Source organism: Protomyctophum bolini (genome assembly GCF_963924005.1).
Source record: "Protomyctophum bolini genome assembly, chromosome: 15".
NCBI lineage: Eukaryota > Metazoa > Chordata > Actinopteri > Myctophiformes > Myctophidae > Protomyctophum > Protomyctophum bolini.
This window is the reverse complement of record NC_137876.1, coordinates 51,990-70,949: the sequence shown is the minus strand read 5'-3', so window position 1 is coordinate 70,949 and position 18,960 is coordinate 51,990. Positions and strand designations below refer to the sequence as shown.

Here is an 18,960-nt window from a genome sequence, read left to right as displayed (position 1 = left end):
GCTAAAGCATGACATAATGCTAACACCAAAATGGGTTCCCGCCCAGAATGGGTTAAAGGGATAGCTCAGATTCTTTTAATTTAAGATGTACATGCCATTCATATAGTGGTTGCAACTGTATAATTGATTGCCTGGTGGGAGTTCTGCTCTGGTCTTGGTGAAATATTAAGTTGTTCGCGTCATTTTATGGGGGGGCACTGGGGGGGGGGGGGAGTCACTGAGGCCACGCATTAAAAGTAAATTAATTCACAAAACTAGCGTCATACTGTAGGTACAGTACATGGTCGACTTGATAATATTATACTCTCTCTCTCTCTCCCTTTCAGAGTCGTTCTGGACCAACCCTCAGTTCCGGATCAAGATGGAAGGTCTTGAGAAGCAGTGTGAGGAGAAGCAGGGCAGGAACAACATGCTGGTGTCTCTGATGCAGAAACCCGACAAGAGGAACCGGCGGCTGGTTCAGAACCTCCACATCGGGTTCTCCATCTTTGAGGTGAGTTCAGTGACATCACAACCTTCTGAGGTGAGTTCAGTGACATCACAACCTTCTGAGGTGAGTTCAGTGACATCACAACCTTCTCCATCTTTGAGGTCAGAGCCTTAGATATAGACAGAGTTACGCAAACTGCGTTCACTTCATGGGGCTTCAGACCAACGGAGGCTCTCCTACATAGACTTCTATTGGCTTCAGTCCAATGGAGGCTCTCCTACATAGACTTCTATTGGCTTCAGTCCAATGGAGGCTCTCCTACATGGACTTCTATTGGCTTCAGTCCAATGGAGGCTCTCCTACATAGACTTCTATTGGCTTCAGTCCAATGAAGGCTCTCCTACATAGACTTCTATTGGCTTCAGTCCAATGGAGGCTCTCCTACATGGACTTCTATTGGCTTCAGTCCAATGGAGGCTCTCCTACATAGACTTCTATTGAGAATGGGGACAACCCACTGGGACAAGTCCTGGGCCGGAAGTAGGCAGAAATGCACTGGACTCATGATCTTAAATCCCTTTATTGTAGATCGTGTTTTACAACATAAACATTACAAAGACTTTAGTTGTTACTGTACAAAACTTTTAAACAGTTGTCATGTTGCACACATGCTTAAAACAGCTCTTATTTGCGCCGCCCCTCGTTGAAAACAATGTATTTCCAACTCCAGCTTGTCTCAGTTCAGGCTGCATGAACAGCGCCCGGTTTCTGCCCCCTCAATGTCGTAACTCTTCTATTAGATGGCTCTGGGTTTCTGCCCCCTCAATGTCGTAACTCTTCTATTAGATGGCTCTGGGTTTCTGCCCCCTCAATGTCGTAACTCTTCTATTAGATGGCTCTGGGTTTCTGCCCCCTCAATGTCCTAACTCTTCTATTAGATGGCACTGCGTCTCGTTGCATACAGGTGTGTTGTATTTTCATGCTAATTGGTTCATTAAACAGACGTATTTGAGTTCACATCTATTTCAGTCAGATAATCCTCAAATAGAATGAACCAACATTTTATTATACAATGAGAATACAACAAAGTGTGGATATATTTATTATTATTATTATATTTTCTCTCTCTCTCTCTCTCTCCCAACATCTGTTCCTGTTCTCATTCAACCCCAAGGTGACTGGAGAGGTAAGGAACTATTTTATTATGTTACTGTACACAATGCAACTTTGATACTGTATTAGCTATATAGTTCCACACTCACTCCAGAGGGCCACTATAGTTCCACACTCACTCCAGAGGGCCACTATAGTTCCACACTCACTCCAGAGGGCCACTATAGTTCCACACTCACTCCAGAGGACCACTATAATTCCACACTCACTCCAGAGGGCCACTATAGTTCCACACTCACTCCAGACGGCCACTATAGTTCCACACTCACTCCAGAGGGCCACTATAGTTCCACCCTCACTCCAGAGGGCCACTATAGTTCCACACTCACTCCAGAGGGCTACTATAGTTCCACACTCACTCCAGAGGACCACTATAATTCTACACTCACTCCAGAGAGGCCACTATAGTTCCACACTCACTCCAGAGGACCACTATAATTCCACACTCACTCCAGAGGGCCACTATAGTTCCACACTCACTCCAGAGGACCACTATAATTCCACACTCACTCCAGAGAGGCCACTATAGTTCCACACTCACTCCAGAGGACCACTATAATTCCACACTCACTCCAGAGAGGCCACTATAGTTCCACACTCACTCCAGAGGACCACTATAATTCCACACTCACTCCAGAGAGGCCACTATAGTTCCACACTCACTCCAGAGGGCCACTATAGTTCCACACTCACTCCAGAGAGGCCACTATAATTCCACACTCACTCCAGAGGGCCACTATAGTTCCACACTCACTCCAGAGGACCACTATAATTCCACACTCACTCCAGAGGACCACTATAATTCCACACTCACTCCAGAGGGCCACTATAGTTCCACACTCACTCCAGAGGGCCACTATAGTTCCACACTCACTCCAGAGGGCCACTATAGTTCCACACTCACTCCAGAGGACCACTATAGTTCCACACTCACTCCAGAGGACCACTATAATTCCACACTCACTCCAGAGGGCCACTATAGTTCCACACTCACTCCAGAGGGCCACTATAGTTCCACACTCACTCCAGAGGGCCACTATAGTTCCACACTCACTCCAGAGGGCCACTATAGTTCCACACTCACTCCAGAGGGCCACTATAGTTCCACACTCACTCCAGAGGGCCACTATAGTTCCACACTCACTCCAGAGGGCCACTATAGTTCCACACTCACTCCAGAGGGCCACTATAGTTCCACACTCACTCCAGAGGGCCGCTATAGTTCCACACTCACTCCAGAGGGCCACTATAGTTCCACACTCACTCCAGAGGGCCACTATAGTTCCACACTCACTCCAGAGGGCCACTATAGTTCCACACTCACTCCAGAGGGCCACTATAGTTCCACACTCACTCCAGAGGGCCACTATAGTTCCACACTCACTCCAGAGGGCCGCTATAGTTCCACACTCACTCCAGAGGGCCACTATAGTTCCACACTCACTCCAGAGGGCCACTATAGTTCCACACTCACTCCAGAGGGCCACTATAGTTCCACACTCACTCCAGAGGGCCACTATAGTTCCACACTCACTCCAGAGGGCCACTATAATTCCACATAAGCATTCGTGTGCCCACACTGACCGACTCTATACTCTTACCTCAGCCCATGTTATAACCGGTTAAAACCACCAGTTTTAACCGGTTGTTGGTAAATAAGCCACAGTTGGTGCGATGAACTACATGAATATTAATAATAATAATGTAGCAATAGTTATTAATAATACATTACGTTAATAATAATAATGCACTATATCTTACAGTATCTAAAGATGCGTGGGAAGTTTCCCGCCTCTTTCTTCAACAGCCACGCCCCCGTGGCTCAGAGCAAGAACTACATGAACGCCCGAGAGGTGATGGAGTTCTTCCTGTTGAAGCCCGGAGAGTACCTGATAGTTCCTTCTACCTTCAGACCCAACGAGACCGCTTCCTTCATCCTGTCCATCCTGTCCAAAGCAGAGACGCATGTCCAGTAAGTCCTATCTTTATTTACTTGACTTGACTCAAGGCCTATTCATAGTCTGGATTTTCGGTGGTGAGGTGACCACCGCTCCGGTGGTGAAGTGACCACTGCTCCGGTGGTGAGGTGACCACCGCTCCGGTGGTGAGCTGACCACCGCTCCGGTGGTGAAGTGACCACCGCTCCGGTGGTGAGGTGACCACCGCTCCGGTGGTGAGGTGACCACCGCTCCGGTGGTGAGCTGACCACCGCTCCGGTGGTGAGCTGACCACCGCTCCGGTGGTGAGCTGACCACCAGAAGCTGAAATAACGTTGAGCGGTGGTGAGTAAAAACAGAGAGAAGGGCTGGAGCGTTGGCGGTGGTTTGCTCTTCACCGCGGCTCAGTGACGTCATGTTGTAGTTCGGTGGTCACCTAACCACCGTAAATCCAGACTATGTATGAGCCTTTAGTTAGTTACTTACTTACGCCTGCTGCCCCTTCTGGGGCAGAAGGCCGTCAACAAGCGATCTCCAAGCGTCTCTGTTTTGAGCTGTTCTCCCCAGCTGGTTCTTTATGGTCTTGATGTCTGCCTCCAGGTCTCTGCGCTGGGTGTTTCTAGGGCGACCCCTTTTCCGCTTGCCCTATGGGTTAAAAAACATTAACATTTAACATGAACATGTTAAAAACATGTTAATGTTAAATGTTAAACATGTTAATCTTCATTTGTTTTTGTCAGTGAGAACTCCGGTGATCATGACCATAACCATGACCTCCATGGCATCCAAGTTGAAAAGGTGAGTCCAAACGGTGTATATATTTATATAACATACATAAATACAGTTTATATAACATACAGAAATACAGTTTATATATTTATATAACATACAGAAACACTGTTTATATATTTATATAACATACAGAAATACAGTTTATATAACATACAGAAATACAGTTTATATATTTATATAACATACATAAATACAGTTTATATATTTATATAACATACATAAATACAGTTTATATAACATACAGAAATACAGTTTATATATTTATATAACATACAGAAACACTGTTTATATATTTATATAACATACATAAATACAGTTTATATAACATACAGAAATACAGTTTATATATTTATATAACATACAGAAACACTGTTTATATATTTATATAACATACAGAAATACAGTTTATATATTTATATAACATACAAAAATACAGTTTATATATTTATATAACATACATAAATACAGTTTATATAACATACAAAAATACAGTTTATATATTTATATAACATACAGAAACACTGTTTATATATTTATATAACATACAGAAATACAGTTTATATATTTATATAACATACAAAAATACAGTTTATATATTTATATAACATACAGAAATACAGTTTATATATTTATATAACATACAGAAATACAGTTTATATATTTATATAACATACATAAATACTGTTTATATATTTTATAACATACATAAATACTGTTTATATATTTATATAACATACAGAAACACTGTTTATATATTTATATAACATACAGAAATACTGTTTATATATTTTATAACATACATAAATACTGTTTATATATTTATATAACATACATAAATACTGTTTATATATTTATATAACATACATAAATACTGTTTATATATTTTATAACACATAAATACTGTTTATATATTTATATAACATACAGAAACACTGTTTATATATTTATATAACAGACATAAACACTGTTTATATATTTATATAACAGACATAAACACTGTTTATATATTTATATAACATACAGAAACACTGTTTATATATTTATATAACAGACATAAACACTGTTTATATATTTATAACATACAGAAATACTGTTTATATATTTATATATATAAAACCCATTCCACCTTTGTTAAAATCCATTCCACGTTTCATTCCCAGCCCAGAGACAAGCAGAACGGCCACGCCCACACCGCCGACAAAGAGAACAAGAAAGTCCTGTTTCGTCAATACAGTGACCAGGTTTTACTTTTTACCACTACCACTACTACTAGTTACTGTAAACTCAGCGTTGCTGTCGGGAGGAAACCTCATAACTCAATTTTTGAGGTTTTAGAGTTTAAATCAAAAATCAGTGCTATTGAACACCCTTTACGTCTGTGTGTTGTTTCATAAATCAGTGCTATAGAGCGTCGCAGTCCCTCCCCCTTTCAGAACGACGAGTGGCCCAGGAAATGAAATGCAATGCATTTTTCCCATAGGATTTTCTTTAAGTATTTATTTAAAGACGGTTACGCCACAGACAAAGCCAACTCGGATCGTGACAAATCATGAGAATGAACACAATGTTTTGGGCCGAAGAAAAACTAAACAAATAGTGTTGTCTCCTGCCTTTATTTTCTTCTTTCTAATGATTTGATCGGCCCAACATATTGTGTTCATTGTCATGATTTGTCACGATCCGAGTTGGCTTTGTCCGCGGCGTAACCGTCTTTAAATAAACACTTAAAGAAAATCATATGGGACAAATGCATTGCATTTAATTTCCTGGGCCACTCGTCGTTCTGAAAGGGGGAGGGACTGCGACGCTCTATTGAACACCCTTCACGTCTGTGTGTTGTTTCGAAAATATTGAACCAATGGAAAGTAGTAAAAACAACGCATTGGACAAAACCTCTTAACTCCATTGGACCCTCAAACTGTCTGCTAAAGCAGCTAACTCCACCACCTCTCTCCTTCTCATGCAAGTATACAGTAATTGACAATAGTCACAACAACAACTTTGATGAGGCAGTATTACAGCGTTTAAAAAATATAAGGTTTTATTAATTTCCTGAAAAATGAACATTTTGGAGTTATGAGGTTTCCTCCGGACAGACAAGATGTATCTGTTTATGTATTTCCAGTTTGAAGAGGTGGATGCATCAAATATTTAAATATTTAAGGATTCCATATTCTAATGATAATTTAGAAAGGACTGTATGATTTAATAACTTCGATAGCAGAGCTGAAACTGCCGGAACAGCCGGAACTGTAGAAATACTTTTTTTTAAAGTAATCAGAGTATCAAATAACTACTCGGTACCAAAATTGGTTCTAAACCTTTTAGACTATAATAATAATTAGCTTTAACCAGAATACTTTTTTAGGAGAATGAACCATACAAATATAATACCTTAAGCAAGAAATACTTTTAGAAAAATACCTTTAAATACCCAAATGGATCCACATACAGTCAATTACATAAATGATTCTCCCATGTCCAAAATGGACACAGGGAAAAAGGCCTCTCAAAATGGAGCCGGTATATATGTATCCTTGTAATCAGATAGAGTACGTTACACAGTCCAACGTGTGAGACAACCATGGGATAATTCACTGACACTTCCTAACAAACCAGGAAGCATACATGCATGGGATATGTAGTTTAAAGGTGAATTTCATGGACACTGACAACCAGCTAAGGCTAGTTAGTTGGAGGCTGGCTGTAAATGGTGCATTTATATAGCACCTTTATCCAAGGCGCTTTACATACTGTAGATTGTGCATTACATTCACCCATTCACACACACATTCATACACCGATTGCGGCGGAAGCCATGCAAGGTACCAACCAGCACATCGGGAGCAATTTGGGGTTCAGTGTCTTTGCTCAAGGACACTTCGACATGTAGACAGGAGGAGCCGGGATTCGAACCTCCGACCCATGGATCATTGGACGACCTGCTCTACCTCCTGAGCCACAGTCGCCCATGTCTGCTCTGGGCATAATAGACCAAGGACAAAATGACATGTTTTTCCTCAGAGGGAGGCAGACAATGCAAAACAATTATTTGATCTCACGCTGGCTAGGGGAGAAGTGAAATGTAACTTAGTGGAACATCGGGCATGAAGTGAGATGAAAACTCAGTGGAACAGGGTGACATACGGCACATGGAAAAAACAGGGGCAATTCATAATTATGCAGGACACCTGGAATATGAAGAATATTTCATATAACAGATCTACCGAAATACCTATCAGCATCTGGTTGTATATATTTATATATGTATATGTTTATGTTTATATATGTATCTGTGTATATGTTTTATTATGTATCTGTTTATATATGTATCTGTTTATGTATTTCCAGTATGAAGAGGTGGATGCAGAGAAACTGCAGCAGCTTCTAAACCAACAAATCCTTCAAGGTGAACTTTATCAACTTATTATTAAACCTAGTATTACTGTGGTTATGTAACGTAGTATTACTGTAGTATTACTGTACTATTGCTGTAGTATTACTGCATTATTACTGTATTATTACTGTAGCTCTGAACAAGGTGAACTTTATCAACGTTATAAGTTGGAACTTTATAAACTGTCAGGACATGAATGGACTTGAAACATACACACACACACACACATGCACGTGCACACACACACACACACACACATGCACTCACACACATGCGCACACACAAACACATGCACGCACACGTGCACACACATGCATGAGCACGCGCACACACACACACACACACACACACACAAGGACTTTGAGAATGACGGAAAGCTTTGTTGTGATTGGCTGTGTCCTGTGTGAAAGCTGTGTTCTGATTGGCTGTGTCCTGTCGTGTCATTCAGGGGAAATGAACGGTGATGGATTCAGCCTGGACGCGTGTCGCAGTATGGTGGCTCTGATGGACGTATCCTTATTACCTGATTAGTGTGGGAGACCCAAGGACCCGCCCTGCAGTATACAATACAATACAATATATAAAACTATATAATAATAATAATTTAAGGTCCTTAACCGTGTTGCTCTGCAGTCATCGATAAGCAGCAAGTTGAACACATAATAATAATAATAATTGAAGGTCCTTAACTGTGTTGCTCTGCAGTCATCGATAAGCAGCAAGTTGAACACATAATAATAATAATAATAATTTAAGGTCCTTAACCGTGTTGCTCTGCAGTCATCGATAAGCAGCAAGTTGAACACATAATAATAATAATAATAATTTAAGGTCCTTAACCGTGTTGCTCTGCAGTCATCGATAAGCAGCAAGTTGAACACATAATAATAATAATTTAAGGTCCTTAACCGTGTTGCTCTGCAGTCATCGATAAGCAGCAAGTTGAACACATAATAATAATAATAATAATTTAAGGTCCTTAACCGTGTTGCTCTGCAGTCATCGATAAGCAGCAAGTTGAACACATAATAATAATAATTTAAGGTCCTTAACCGTGTTGCTCTGCAGTCATCGATAAGCAGCAAGTTGAACACATAATAATAATAATTTAAGGTCCTTAACCGTGTTGCTCTGCAGTCATCGATAAGCAGCAAGTTGAACACATAATAATAATAATAATAATTTAAGGTCCTTAACCGTGTTGCTCTGCAGTCATCGATAAGCAGCAAGTTGAACACATAATAATAATAATTTAAGGTCCTTAACCGTGTTGCTCTGCAGTCATCGATAAGCAGCAAGTTGAACACATAATAATAATAATTTAAGGTCCTTAACCGTGTTGCTCTGCAGTCATCGATAAGCAGCAAGTTGAACACATAATAATAATAATAATAATTTAAGGTCCTTAACCGTGTTGCTCTGCAGTCATCGATAAGCAGCAAGTTGAACACATAATAATAATAATAATAATTTAAGATCCTTAACCGTGTTGCTCTGCAGTCATCGATACGCAGCAAGTTGAACACATAATAATAATAATAATAATAATTTAAGGTCCTTAACCGTGTTGCTCTGCAGTCATCGATAAGCAGCAAGTTGAACATGCACATAATAATAATAATAATAATTTAAGGTCCTTAACCGTGTTGCTCTGCAGTCATCGATAAGCAGCAAGTTGAACACATAATAATAATAATAATTTAAGGTCCTTAACCGTGTTGCTCTGCAGTCATCGATAAGCAGCAAGTTGAACACATAATAATAATAATTTAAGGTCCTTAACCGTGTTGCTCTGCAGTCATCGATCACCGGAAAGTTGAACAGTGAAGAGTTTGTTCGTCTGTGGAAGAAAGTGACGTTGTACAAGGTAAGTCATAATAATAATACTATTAATAACAATAACAATAGTAATGATGATTAGGGGTGCACGATTATGAAGTTATGACCGATAAACAAAACACTAAGGGCCCTATTTTCACCAGTGGCCCTTAAGGCCCTCATTTATCAACCGTGTGTACGCCAAAATATGGGTGCACGCCGAAATTACCGACATTTTCGACATTTACCATTTCCGGCAAAGCTTGAAATTGAACTTGACAAAACTCACGTCTGCTCGGGAGCTGGCGTACGCTTTGTCCGACTCCTCACTTGTTTTTCTGTCGTAGAACGGCGGAGCAGCATTGTTTGACCAGCTGAGAGGCTGCCAAAGGCATCGAAACATATGTATTCACTCCTAAAATGTTAATATAAAACTGTATGTATATGGGCTACACATGTAAAAAAAGAAAGAAGAAAAAAGGAATAGACCTACAAGATGTGTCTTTGTGTCATATGAAATTTGTAGGAGCTTTCCAACTTTACAATTAAAATCGCGCTTGATTTAAGCCATTTAAACAGTGTTTTGCATGAGTGCATACATGCGAGGATTTGGGCTGTCTGTGCTGGAATATTTCCATGACGTTGGAAAGTAGCCTATAGTGCTATGCAGCTGCGGAGAGTCCCAACATGCATGGGTAGCCTATATACTGTACTGTAGCCTAATCTACAGCAGGCCAACAATGTCTTTCTGGAGTTACAGTGTATGCAATCTCCTCCTCGTTTAATAAACCTGACGTTTCACTGGAATGTCAAATGTGCCGTGCCAGCCCAGCGCAAGTACATGGGAACCGCATCGGCGATAGGCATAGGCTAACCCAGCCAGTCAGCCCACCAGTACCATATATTTTGGCTGCACATTAATATAATTGACAGTTGACAGTCCTGCAGCCACTGCAGCGACTAGCGACTGTATAAATAAAATAAATAGACTGTCGAACGTGCATGGTCAGTTGGTCACAGACGGACCACAGTGATAGAGAAAGACAGACAGGACAGGAGGAGCACCTGCAAAACAGCAGCGTGTGTGTGCCTATTTGTTATTTAATTATGGTTCAGGTTCAGGTTTTCGTTCACTAATATATCTTGTTGTATATTAAATTAAAAATACTTTAATAATTTAATATACAACTAACAACACACAGTGAAAGTTGCTTGCAAATTGCGATATGTGCGTGCGTGCGTGGCGTGCAGGGGGTGAGGCGGGCAGCAAGGGGAGCGAAGCGAGAGGAGAAACAGACAGCTTTATTTAATGTGTCATGTAGGTGCGTGCGTGCATGACAGTGACACCAAGGCAAGCGAGGTGAGAGGGAAACAGACAGGGTAGGCCTACAACTTTATTTAATTCATGCAGGTGTTCGTTCTTTATTTATTTAACAACACACCAGTTAGTTGGGCTTGCAAGTTGCGTGTGCGTGCTGTGCGTCTGTGCGTGTGTATGAGAGAGGGGGGTGAGGCGGGCAGCAGCAAGGCACGGGAGAAACGTATTTTTTCATGTTACCATGGTTTCAGGAAACGTATTGCCGTTTTCATGTCGCAAAAGTGAGGGCGAGGCTTGATTTCATAGGGCGTGCCAGATAGATTTCAGCCGTCACATTTATTAACGTCAGAACGAAATGAAGGAAGGATCACTTTATAAATGCCGTGGCGACGTGGGTGTACTACGAAACCTGCACTCGAATCTGTGGCAGATTTTACACTCGATTGATAAATGAGGGCCTAAATCTTTGAATGTTTTCCCAATGTTTTGAATAGTTCAAATAGCCGATCTACACGCTCTCAACGTGTGGATGTAGATCTACAAGCTCTCAATGTGTCCATGGACCTGCATCATCTACTCTATTTCTCTCAAATGTTTTCTAAACCATTTTTGAGAGCAATGTCTAGCTGTAAATGGCATGTTGTGTTTTTACAATGTCTAGCTGTAAATGGCATGTTGTGTTTTTACAATGTCTAGCTGTAAATGGTGTGTGTTTACAATGTCTAGCTGTAAATGGTGTGTGTTTACAATGTCTAGCTGTAAATGGTGTGTGTTTACAATGTCCTTCATCAGGACATCTTCTTCAAGACAGACGACGATCGGACAGGAACTCTGGACCTCAGTGAGCTGAGGAACGCTGTCATGGCTGCAGGTGGGCGAGAGACATTCACTTTACGTTACATTACAGAGAGAGAGAGAGGGAGACATTCACTTTATGTTACATTACAGAGAGAGAGGGAGACATTCACTTTACATTACATTACAGAGAGAGAGAGAGAGACAGAGAGAGAGAGACTATGGTCACACTACTATGGTCTTTGGTTTCTGTGGTGAAGCCAGTTGGCACTTCGCTGGCTGCGTCTGCCCAGCTGCAGGGCTGCGTCTGCCCTGCTGCAGGGCTGCGTCTGCCCAGCTGCAGGGCTGCGTCTGCCCAGCTGCAGGGCTGCGTCTGCCCAGCTGCAGGGCTGCGTCTGCCCAGCTGCAGGGCTGCGTCTGCCCTGCTTCAGGGCTGCGTCTGCCCAGCTGCAGGGCTGCGTCTGCCCAGCTGCAGGGCTGCGTCTGCCCAGCTGCAGGGCTGCGTCTGCCCAGCTGCAGGGCTGCGTCTGCCCTGCTGCAGGGCTGTGTCTGCCCTGCTGCAGGGCTGCATCTGTCCAGCTGCAGGGCTGTGTCTGCCCAGCTGTAGGGCTGCATCTGTCCAGCTGCAGGGCTGTGTCTGCCCTGCTGCAGGGCTGCATCTGTCCAGCTGCAGGGCTGCATCTGCAGCAGGGCTGTGTCTGCCCAGCTGCAGGGCTGCGTCTGCCCAGCTGCAGGGCTGCGTCTGCCCAGCTGCAGGGCTGCGTCTGCCCAGCTGCAGGGCTGCATCTGCAGCAGGGCTGTGTCTGCCCAGCTGCAGGGCTGCATCTGCCCAGCTGCAGGGCTGCATCTGCCCTGCTGTAGGGCTGCGTCTGCCCAGCTGCAGGGCTGTGTCTGCCCAGCTGCAGGGCTGCATCTGCCCAGCTGCAGGGCTGTGTCTGCCCTGCTGCAGGGCTGCATCTGCCCAGCTGCAGAACTGCGCCTGCCCAGCTGCAGGGCTGCATCTGCCCAGCTGCAGGGCTGCATCTGCCCAGCTGCAGGGCTGCATCTGCCCAGCTGCAGGGCTGCATCTGCAGCAGGGCTGTGTCTGCCCAGCTGCAGGGCTGCGTCTGCCCAGCTGCAGGGCTGCGTCTGCCCAGCTGCAGGGCTGCGTCTGCCCAGCTGCAGGGCTGCGTCTGCCCAGCTGCAGGGCTGCATCTGCAGCAGGGCTGTGTCTGCCCAGCTGCAGGGCTGCATCTGCCCAGCTGCAGGGCTGCATCTGCCCTGCTGTAGGGCTGCGTCTGCCCAGCTGCAGGGCTGTGTCTGCCCAGCTGCAGGGCTGCATCTGCCCAGCTGCAGGGCTGTGTCTGCCCTGCTGCAGGGCTGCATCTGCCCAGCTGCAGAACTGCGCCTGCCCAGCTGCAGGGCTGCATCTGCCCAGCTGCAGGGCTGCATCTGCCCAGCTGCAGGGCTGCATCTGCCCAGCTGCAGGGCTGTGTCTGCCCTGCTGCAGGGCTGCATCTGCCCAGCTGCAGGGCTGCATCTGCCCAGCTGCAGGGCTGTGTCTGCCCTGCTGCAGGGCTGCATCTGCCCAGCTCCAGAACTGCGTCTGACCAGCTGCAGGGCTGCATCTGCCCAGCTGCAGGGCTGCATCTGCCCAGCTGCAGGGCTGCATCTGCCCAGCTGCAGGGCTGTGTCTGCCCTGCTGCAGGGCTGCATCTGCCCAGCTGCAGGGCTGCATCTGCCCAGCTGCAGGGCTGTGTCTGCCCAGCTGCAGGGCTGCATCTTCCCAGCTGCAGGGCAGACACAGCCCTGCAGCTGGACAGATGCAGCCCTGCAATGCAAGCTTCCACATCAGTTTGTGACTGTTTTCGCTCATTCTTTTTTTCGCTCTGGTGTCGAATTTTGCAGACATTCGCTGGCGAATCAGAATGCAGACTGCGATAGAGGCTGCGTCTGCCCTGCTGCAGGGCTGCATCTGCCCAGCTGCAGGGCTGCATCTGCCCAGCTGCAGAACTGCGTCTGCCCAGCTGCAGGGCTGCATCTGCCCAGCTGCAGGGCTGCATCTGCCCAGCTGCAGGGCTGCGTCTGCCCAACTGCGAAAAACAAGGAAGTGAGTTCATCCAATAGAATCCATGTTCGGGTAATGCATCGTCTATCGCAGTCTGCATTCTGATTCGCCAGCGAATGTCTGCAAAATTCGACACCAGAGCGAAAAAAAGAATGAGCGAAAACAGTCACACACTGATGTGGAAGCTTGCATTGACTTTATGAGTTTTTTTTTCATTTTTTTTTATTATTCGCACAAATAAATCTCATTGCTAATTCGTCAATGTGTAATGACCTTAACCCATTCTGGACGGGAACCCCTTTTGGTGTCTTAAGCATTATGTTATACTTTAGCTATTGAAAAATAGCAGATCTACAAGTAGGTCTGTTTGTAGGTCTGCTAAAAAAGAATTATCGTGAAAATGTGGTGCAAATCTTTGAATATATATTCCAATATTCAAAAATTCAGAGCGAACGTTTTTCACTCAAATCTTTGCTTCTGGTGAGGTCCCTGGAACAACATATCGGCGGCCAATTACGTATATATATTTTGGGGCTTCTTGAGCACCACTGACATAAGAAACATAAGATATATTTATATGTCTATAAATATATTTCAGAAAACTGTCAGACATTGTGTGTGTGTGTGTGTGTGTGTGTGTGTGTGTGTGTGTGTGTGTGTGTGTGTGTGTGTGTGTGTGTGTGTGTGTGTGTGTGTGTGTGTGTGTGTGTGTGTGTGTGTGTACAGGCATGAGAGTCGGTGACGACATGCTCAACCTCATGGCTCTGCGTTACGGCGCCTCCTCTGGTCACATGACTCTGGACTGTTTCATCAGCCTCATCCTACGCCTGGAATGCATGGCCAGTAAGTTAAACATAACTAACTATCAACTAGACCTAACTAACCTGTAGTTACTGTAACTAACCCTACGACTGGAATGCATGGCCAGTAAGTTAACTATCAACTAGACCTAACTAACCTGTAGTTACTATAACTAACCCTACGACTGGAATGCATGGCCAGTAAGTTGGTAATATTATTATTATTGTTGTTGTTGTTGTTGTTATTAAGTCGACCTTAACCTAATCAGTTGTTTACAGAGCCACACATCTAAAGCCTGTAGGGTTCTAGTGACCCCTGCTGGCGGCTCAGGGTATATGTTCAGCACTGAGCAGATTAAAGGAGGTGCTTTTCTTCACTATTTACAACCTTTTTCACATCAAGGCCCATTATTTATTTATTTATTTATTCCTCATCTGAACCACGGACCACCATCTGATGACCTTTAGCCTCTCAGACCCATCTGAACCACGGACCACCATCTGATGACATTTAGCCTCTCAGACCCATCTGAACCACGGACCACCATCTGATGACATTTAGCCTCTCAGACCCATCTGAACCACGGACCACCATCTGATGACATTTAGCCTCTCAGACCCATCTGAACCACGGACCACCATCTGATGACATTTAGCCTCTCAGACCCATCTGAACCACGGACCACCATCTGATGACATTTAGCCTCTCAGACCCATTTGAACCACGGACCACCATCTGATGACATTTAGCCTCTCAGACCCATCTGAACCACGGACCACCATCTGATGACATGTAGCCTCTCAGACCCATCTGAACCACGGACCACCATCTGATGACATTTAGCCTCTCAGACCCATCTGAACCACGGACCACCATCTGATGACATTTAGCCTCTCAGACCCATCTGAACCACGGACCACCATCTGATGACATTTAGCCTCTCAGACCCATCTGAACCACGGACCACCATCTGATGACATTTAGCCTCTCAGACCCATCTGAACCACGGACCACCATCTGATGACATTTAGCCTCTCAGACCCATCTGAACCACGGACCACCATCTGATGACATTTAGCCTCTCAGACCCATTTGAACCTCCCTTTAAACCAAATGGACCTGTAGGGCTAATGCACTCTCTCCGTTTCCTCAACAGAAATCTTCAAACAGCTTTCTGATGGGAAGAACATGGCTCTGAAGGAGTCTGAGGTGAATATTATTATTATTATTATTATTATTATTGTCACGGGGCAACCCGTGCCCTATATACAAACACACGTGAAACTGTTTCCTATAACATGCCAGGACTATGGTTTTAAACTTTATTGAGATTGTAATCACCGATTGGTTAGTTGTCTCTCCTGCACTGCTGGTGGCATTTCCCTTGATGAGTGCAATGCATGGGAGAGGTGTTCCTCCTTATGCTTTGAATATTTGTCATTGAGTTCATGCTTATTTATACTTGTTTAATTGTAACACATTATTGAGAATGTTTAGGTTACTGTTTATTCAAGGTGTTGTTGATGGAAGTATTTATATTAGTGAAGTTTTTGAGAAGAAATGTGCTAATTCAGTCTGTGCCCAGTGGTAGGATCCACTCCTATTTAAAGGAGGCTGCAGGGACAGGCTAGTGAGTTAGATGTGGGCGATGACACAGGTAACATCCCTGAGGGAGAGCTACAGGGCCTTGTGTGATCACTAACACAGGTAACATCCCTGAGGGAGAGCTACAGGGCCTTGTGTGATCACTAACACAGGTAACATCCCTGAGGGAGAGCTACAGGGCCTTGTGTGATCAGTAACACAGGTAACATCCCTGAGGGAGAGCTACAGGGCCTTGTGTGATCAGTAACACAGGTAACATCCCTGAGGGAGAGCTACAGGGCCTTGTGTGATCACTAACACAGGTAACATCCCTGAGGGAGAGCTACAGGGCCTTGTACGAATGCACGTGTATTAAAAGTAATGTCTGTATGTATACTGTACATGCATGTAATCTGAAACCTATCTTCATTACGTCACCATTAAAAGCCACTTATACCCCGGCATTGATTGCGAACGCAATGAGCGATTATATGTAACCCAGGTATAACTAACTGTCTGTCTGTCTGTCTGTCTGTCTGTCTGTCTGTCTGTCTGTCTGTCTGTCTGTCTGTCTGTCTGTCTGTGAAGTGGGTTTAACCCTAACCAAAGTGAAGTGGGTTTAACCCTAACCAAAGTGAAGTGGGTTTAACCCTAACCAAAGTGAAGTGGGTTTAACCCTCTTTAAGTGCTTGATAGAAAAGCTACCTAACATAATAGTGTTTTCTTTATGTTTTCCAGTGGATGTACATTTCAATGTACACATAAAACCACCCGGCCCCCTAGTGGACATGCTGCAGCACGGCAGACCCTGACAATGACCGCCTGTCTGTCTGCCTGCCTTCCTACCTGACACAGAACAGGACACAATGTGATGTGTAACACCTACAATATAAAACAGGACACAATGTGATGTGTAACACCTACAATATAAAACAGGACACAATGTGATGTGTAACACCTACAATATAAAACAGGACACAATGTGATGTGTAACACCTACAATATAAAACAGGACACAATGTGATGTGTAACATCTTGATCAAAGCAGAGGGGATCAAGCAGAGGGGAAGCTTGACATGCTTCCGCTTTGCAAGGAATCTCGGGAAAATTGTGCCTTCAATTGTGCCATGCGCCCCCCGCCCATCAATCAGCGCCTCAGAGCCGGAAAGGGGACCACCAGGGACCGCTGGTTAAAAACAATGATCATCTACTATCACAATATGTTAGGATGTTACATGTATGGATGTATTCTTGTCTGGAGGAAACCTCAACTCAATCCTCCCCCCCTCCCCATCAATCAGTGCTATTGAACACCCCTTACGTCTGTGTGTTGTTTCGGAAATATTGAACCAATGGAAAGTAGTAAAAAGTGCTTTGGACAAAACCTCTTAACTCTATTGGACTCTGAAACTGTCAGCTAAAGCAGCTAACTCCACCCTCCCCCCCCCTCTCAAATTGTCTGCTAAAGCAGCTAACTCCACCATTGACAATATCTAGAGTCACAACACCAACTTTGATGAGGCAGTATTGCATTGCCTAAGGTTTTATTAATTTCCTTAAAAATGTAAGTTTTTCATTTCCTGAAAAAGGAACATTTTGGATTTATGAGGTTTCCTCTGCACAGCAACGATAGTAGCCTATAGTAAGTATATATAACTATATATGTTATAGTATAGCTATCTACCCTAACCCTAGTATCCTATAGTAAGTGTATAACTGTTATATTTTATAGCCTTGTAATACAGCGTATTATTCTGAAGTATAACTTCAATAATAGTTTTACATTCATTTTATCAGTTACTGAATTTGTGTTTTATTTTTGGTGGACAGAACTTCTTTCTTTCTCCCCCCCCCCCCCCCCCTTTTTTAACTTATCGTATAGGCCTATATTTACTCTGTATAATCTTAAACAAACAAAGAAAGAAAGAAATAGTGCCTTTAAAAACATTGCTTTGGATTTGACTTGGACTCTTATTTGTATAAGAAATTGTTTGCTGATAATTAAGCCTACAGAAGCTACGAAATCTTTTTGGGGAAATCAAGTTGATTGATTGAAGAGTTTATTAACAGATTGCAGACTTACAGTACAGTTTATTAACAGATTGCAGACTTACAGTACAGTTTATTAACAGATTGCAGACTTACAGTACAGTTTATTAACAGATTGCAGACTTACAGTACAGTTTATTAACAGATTACAGACTTACAGTACAGTTTATTAACAGATTGCAGACTTACAGTACAGTTTATTAACAGATTACAGACTTACAGTACAGTTTATTAACAGATTGCAGACTTACAGTACAGTTTATTAACAGATTACAGACTTACAGTACAGTTTATTAACAGATTACAGACTTACAGTACAGTTTATTAACAGATTACAGACTTACAGTACAGTTTATTAACAGATTACAGACTTACAGTACAGTTTATTAACAGATTGCAGACTTACAGTACAGTTTATTAACAGATTGCAGACTTACAGTACAGTTTATTAACAGATTACAGACTTACAGTACAGTTTATTAACAGATTGCAGACTTACAGTACAGTTTATTAACAGATTACAGACTTACAGTACAGTTTATTAACAGATTACAGACTTACAGTACAGTTTATTAACAGATTGCAGACTTACAGTACAGTTTATTAACAGATTACAGACTTACAGTACAGTTTATTAACAGATTACAGACTTACAGTACAGTTTATTAACAGATTACAGACTTACAGTACAGTTTATTAACAGATTACAGACTTACAGTACAGTTTATTAACAGATTACAGACTTACAGTACAGTTTATTAACAGATTGCAGACTTACAGTACAGTTTATTAACAGATTGCAGACTTACAGTACAGTTT

General features: G+C 43.2%; 1 protein-coding gene across 1 annotated transcript in view; it reads left to right on the top strand.

The window, feature by feature from the left end:
• Positions 1 to 17,928, top strand: part of LOC308329451 (calpain-1 catalytic subunit-like) — a 41,785-nt gene extending 23,857 nt beyond the window's left edge. Inside the window, exons 12-22 of the mRNA XM_080783758.1 lie at positions 327 to 502; positions 3,367 to 3,575; positions 4,281 to 4,338; positions 5,493 to 5,573; positions 7,684 to 7,741; positions 8,178 to 8,239; positions 9,528 to 9,596; positions 11,658 to 11,736; positions 14,434 to 14,550; positions 15,665 to 15,717; positions 16,831 to 17,928. Coding sequence (XP_080639884.1) covers positions 327 to 502; positions 3,367 to 3,575; positions 4,281 to 4,338; positions 5,493 to 5,573; positions 7,684 to 7,741; positions 8,178 to 8,239; positions 9,528 to 9,596; positions 11,658 to 11,736; positions 14,434 to 14,550; positions 15,665 to 15,717; positions 16,831 to 16,857 — 989 coding nt within the window. The 3' untranslated portion in view covers positions 16,858 to 17,928. The remainder of the gene's footprint in view (positions 1 to 326; positions 503 to 3,366; positions 3,576 to 4,280; positions 4,339 to 5,492; positions 5,574 to 7,683; positions 7,742 to 8,177; positions 8,240 to 9,527; positions 9,597 to 11,657; positions 11,737 to 14,433; positions 14,551 to 15,664; positions 15,718 to 16,830) is intronic.
• Positions 17,929 to 18,960: the final 1,032 nt, after the last annotated feature.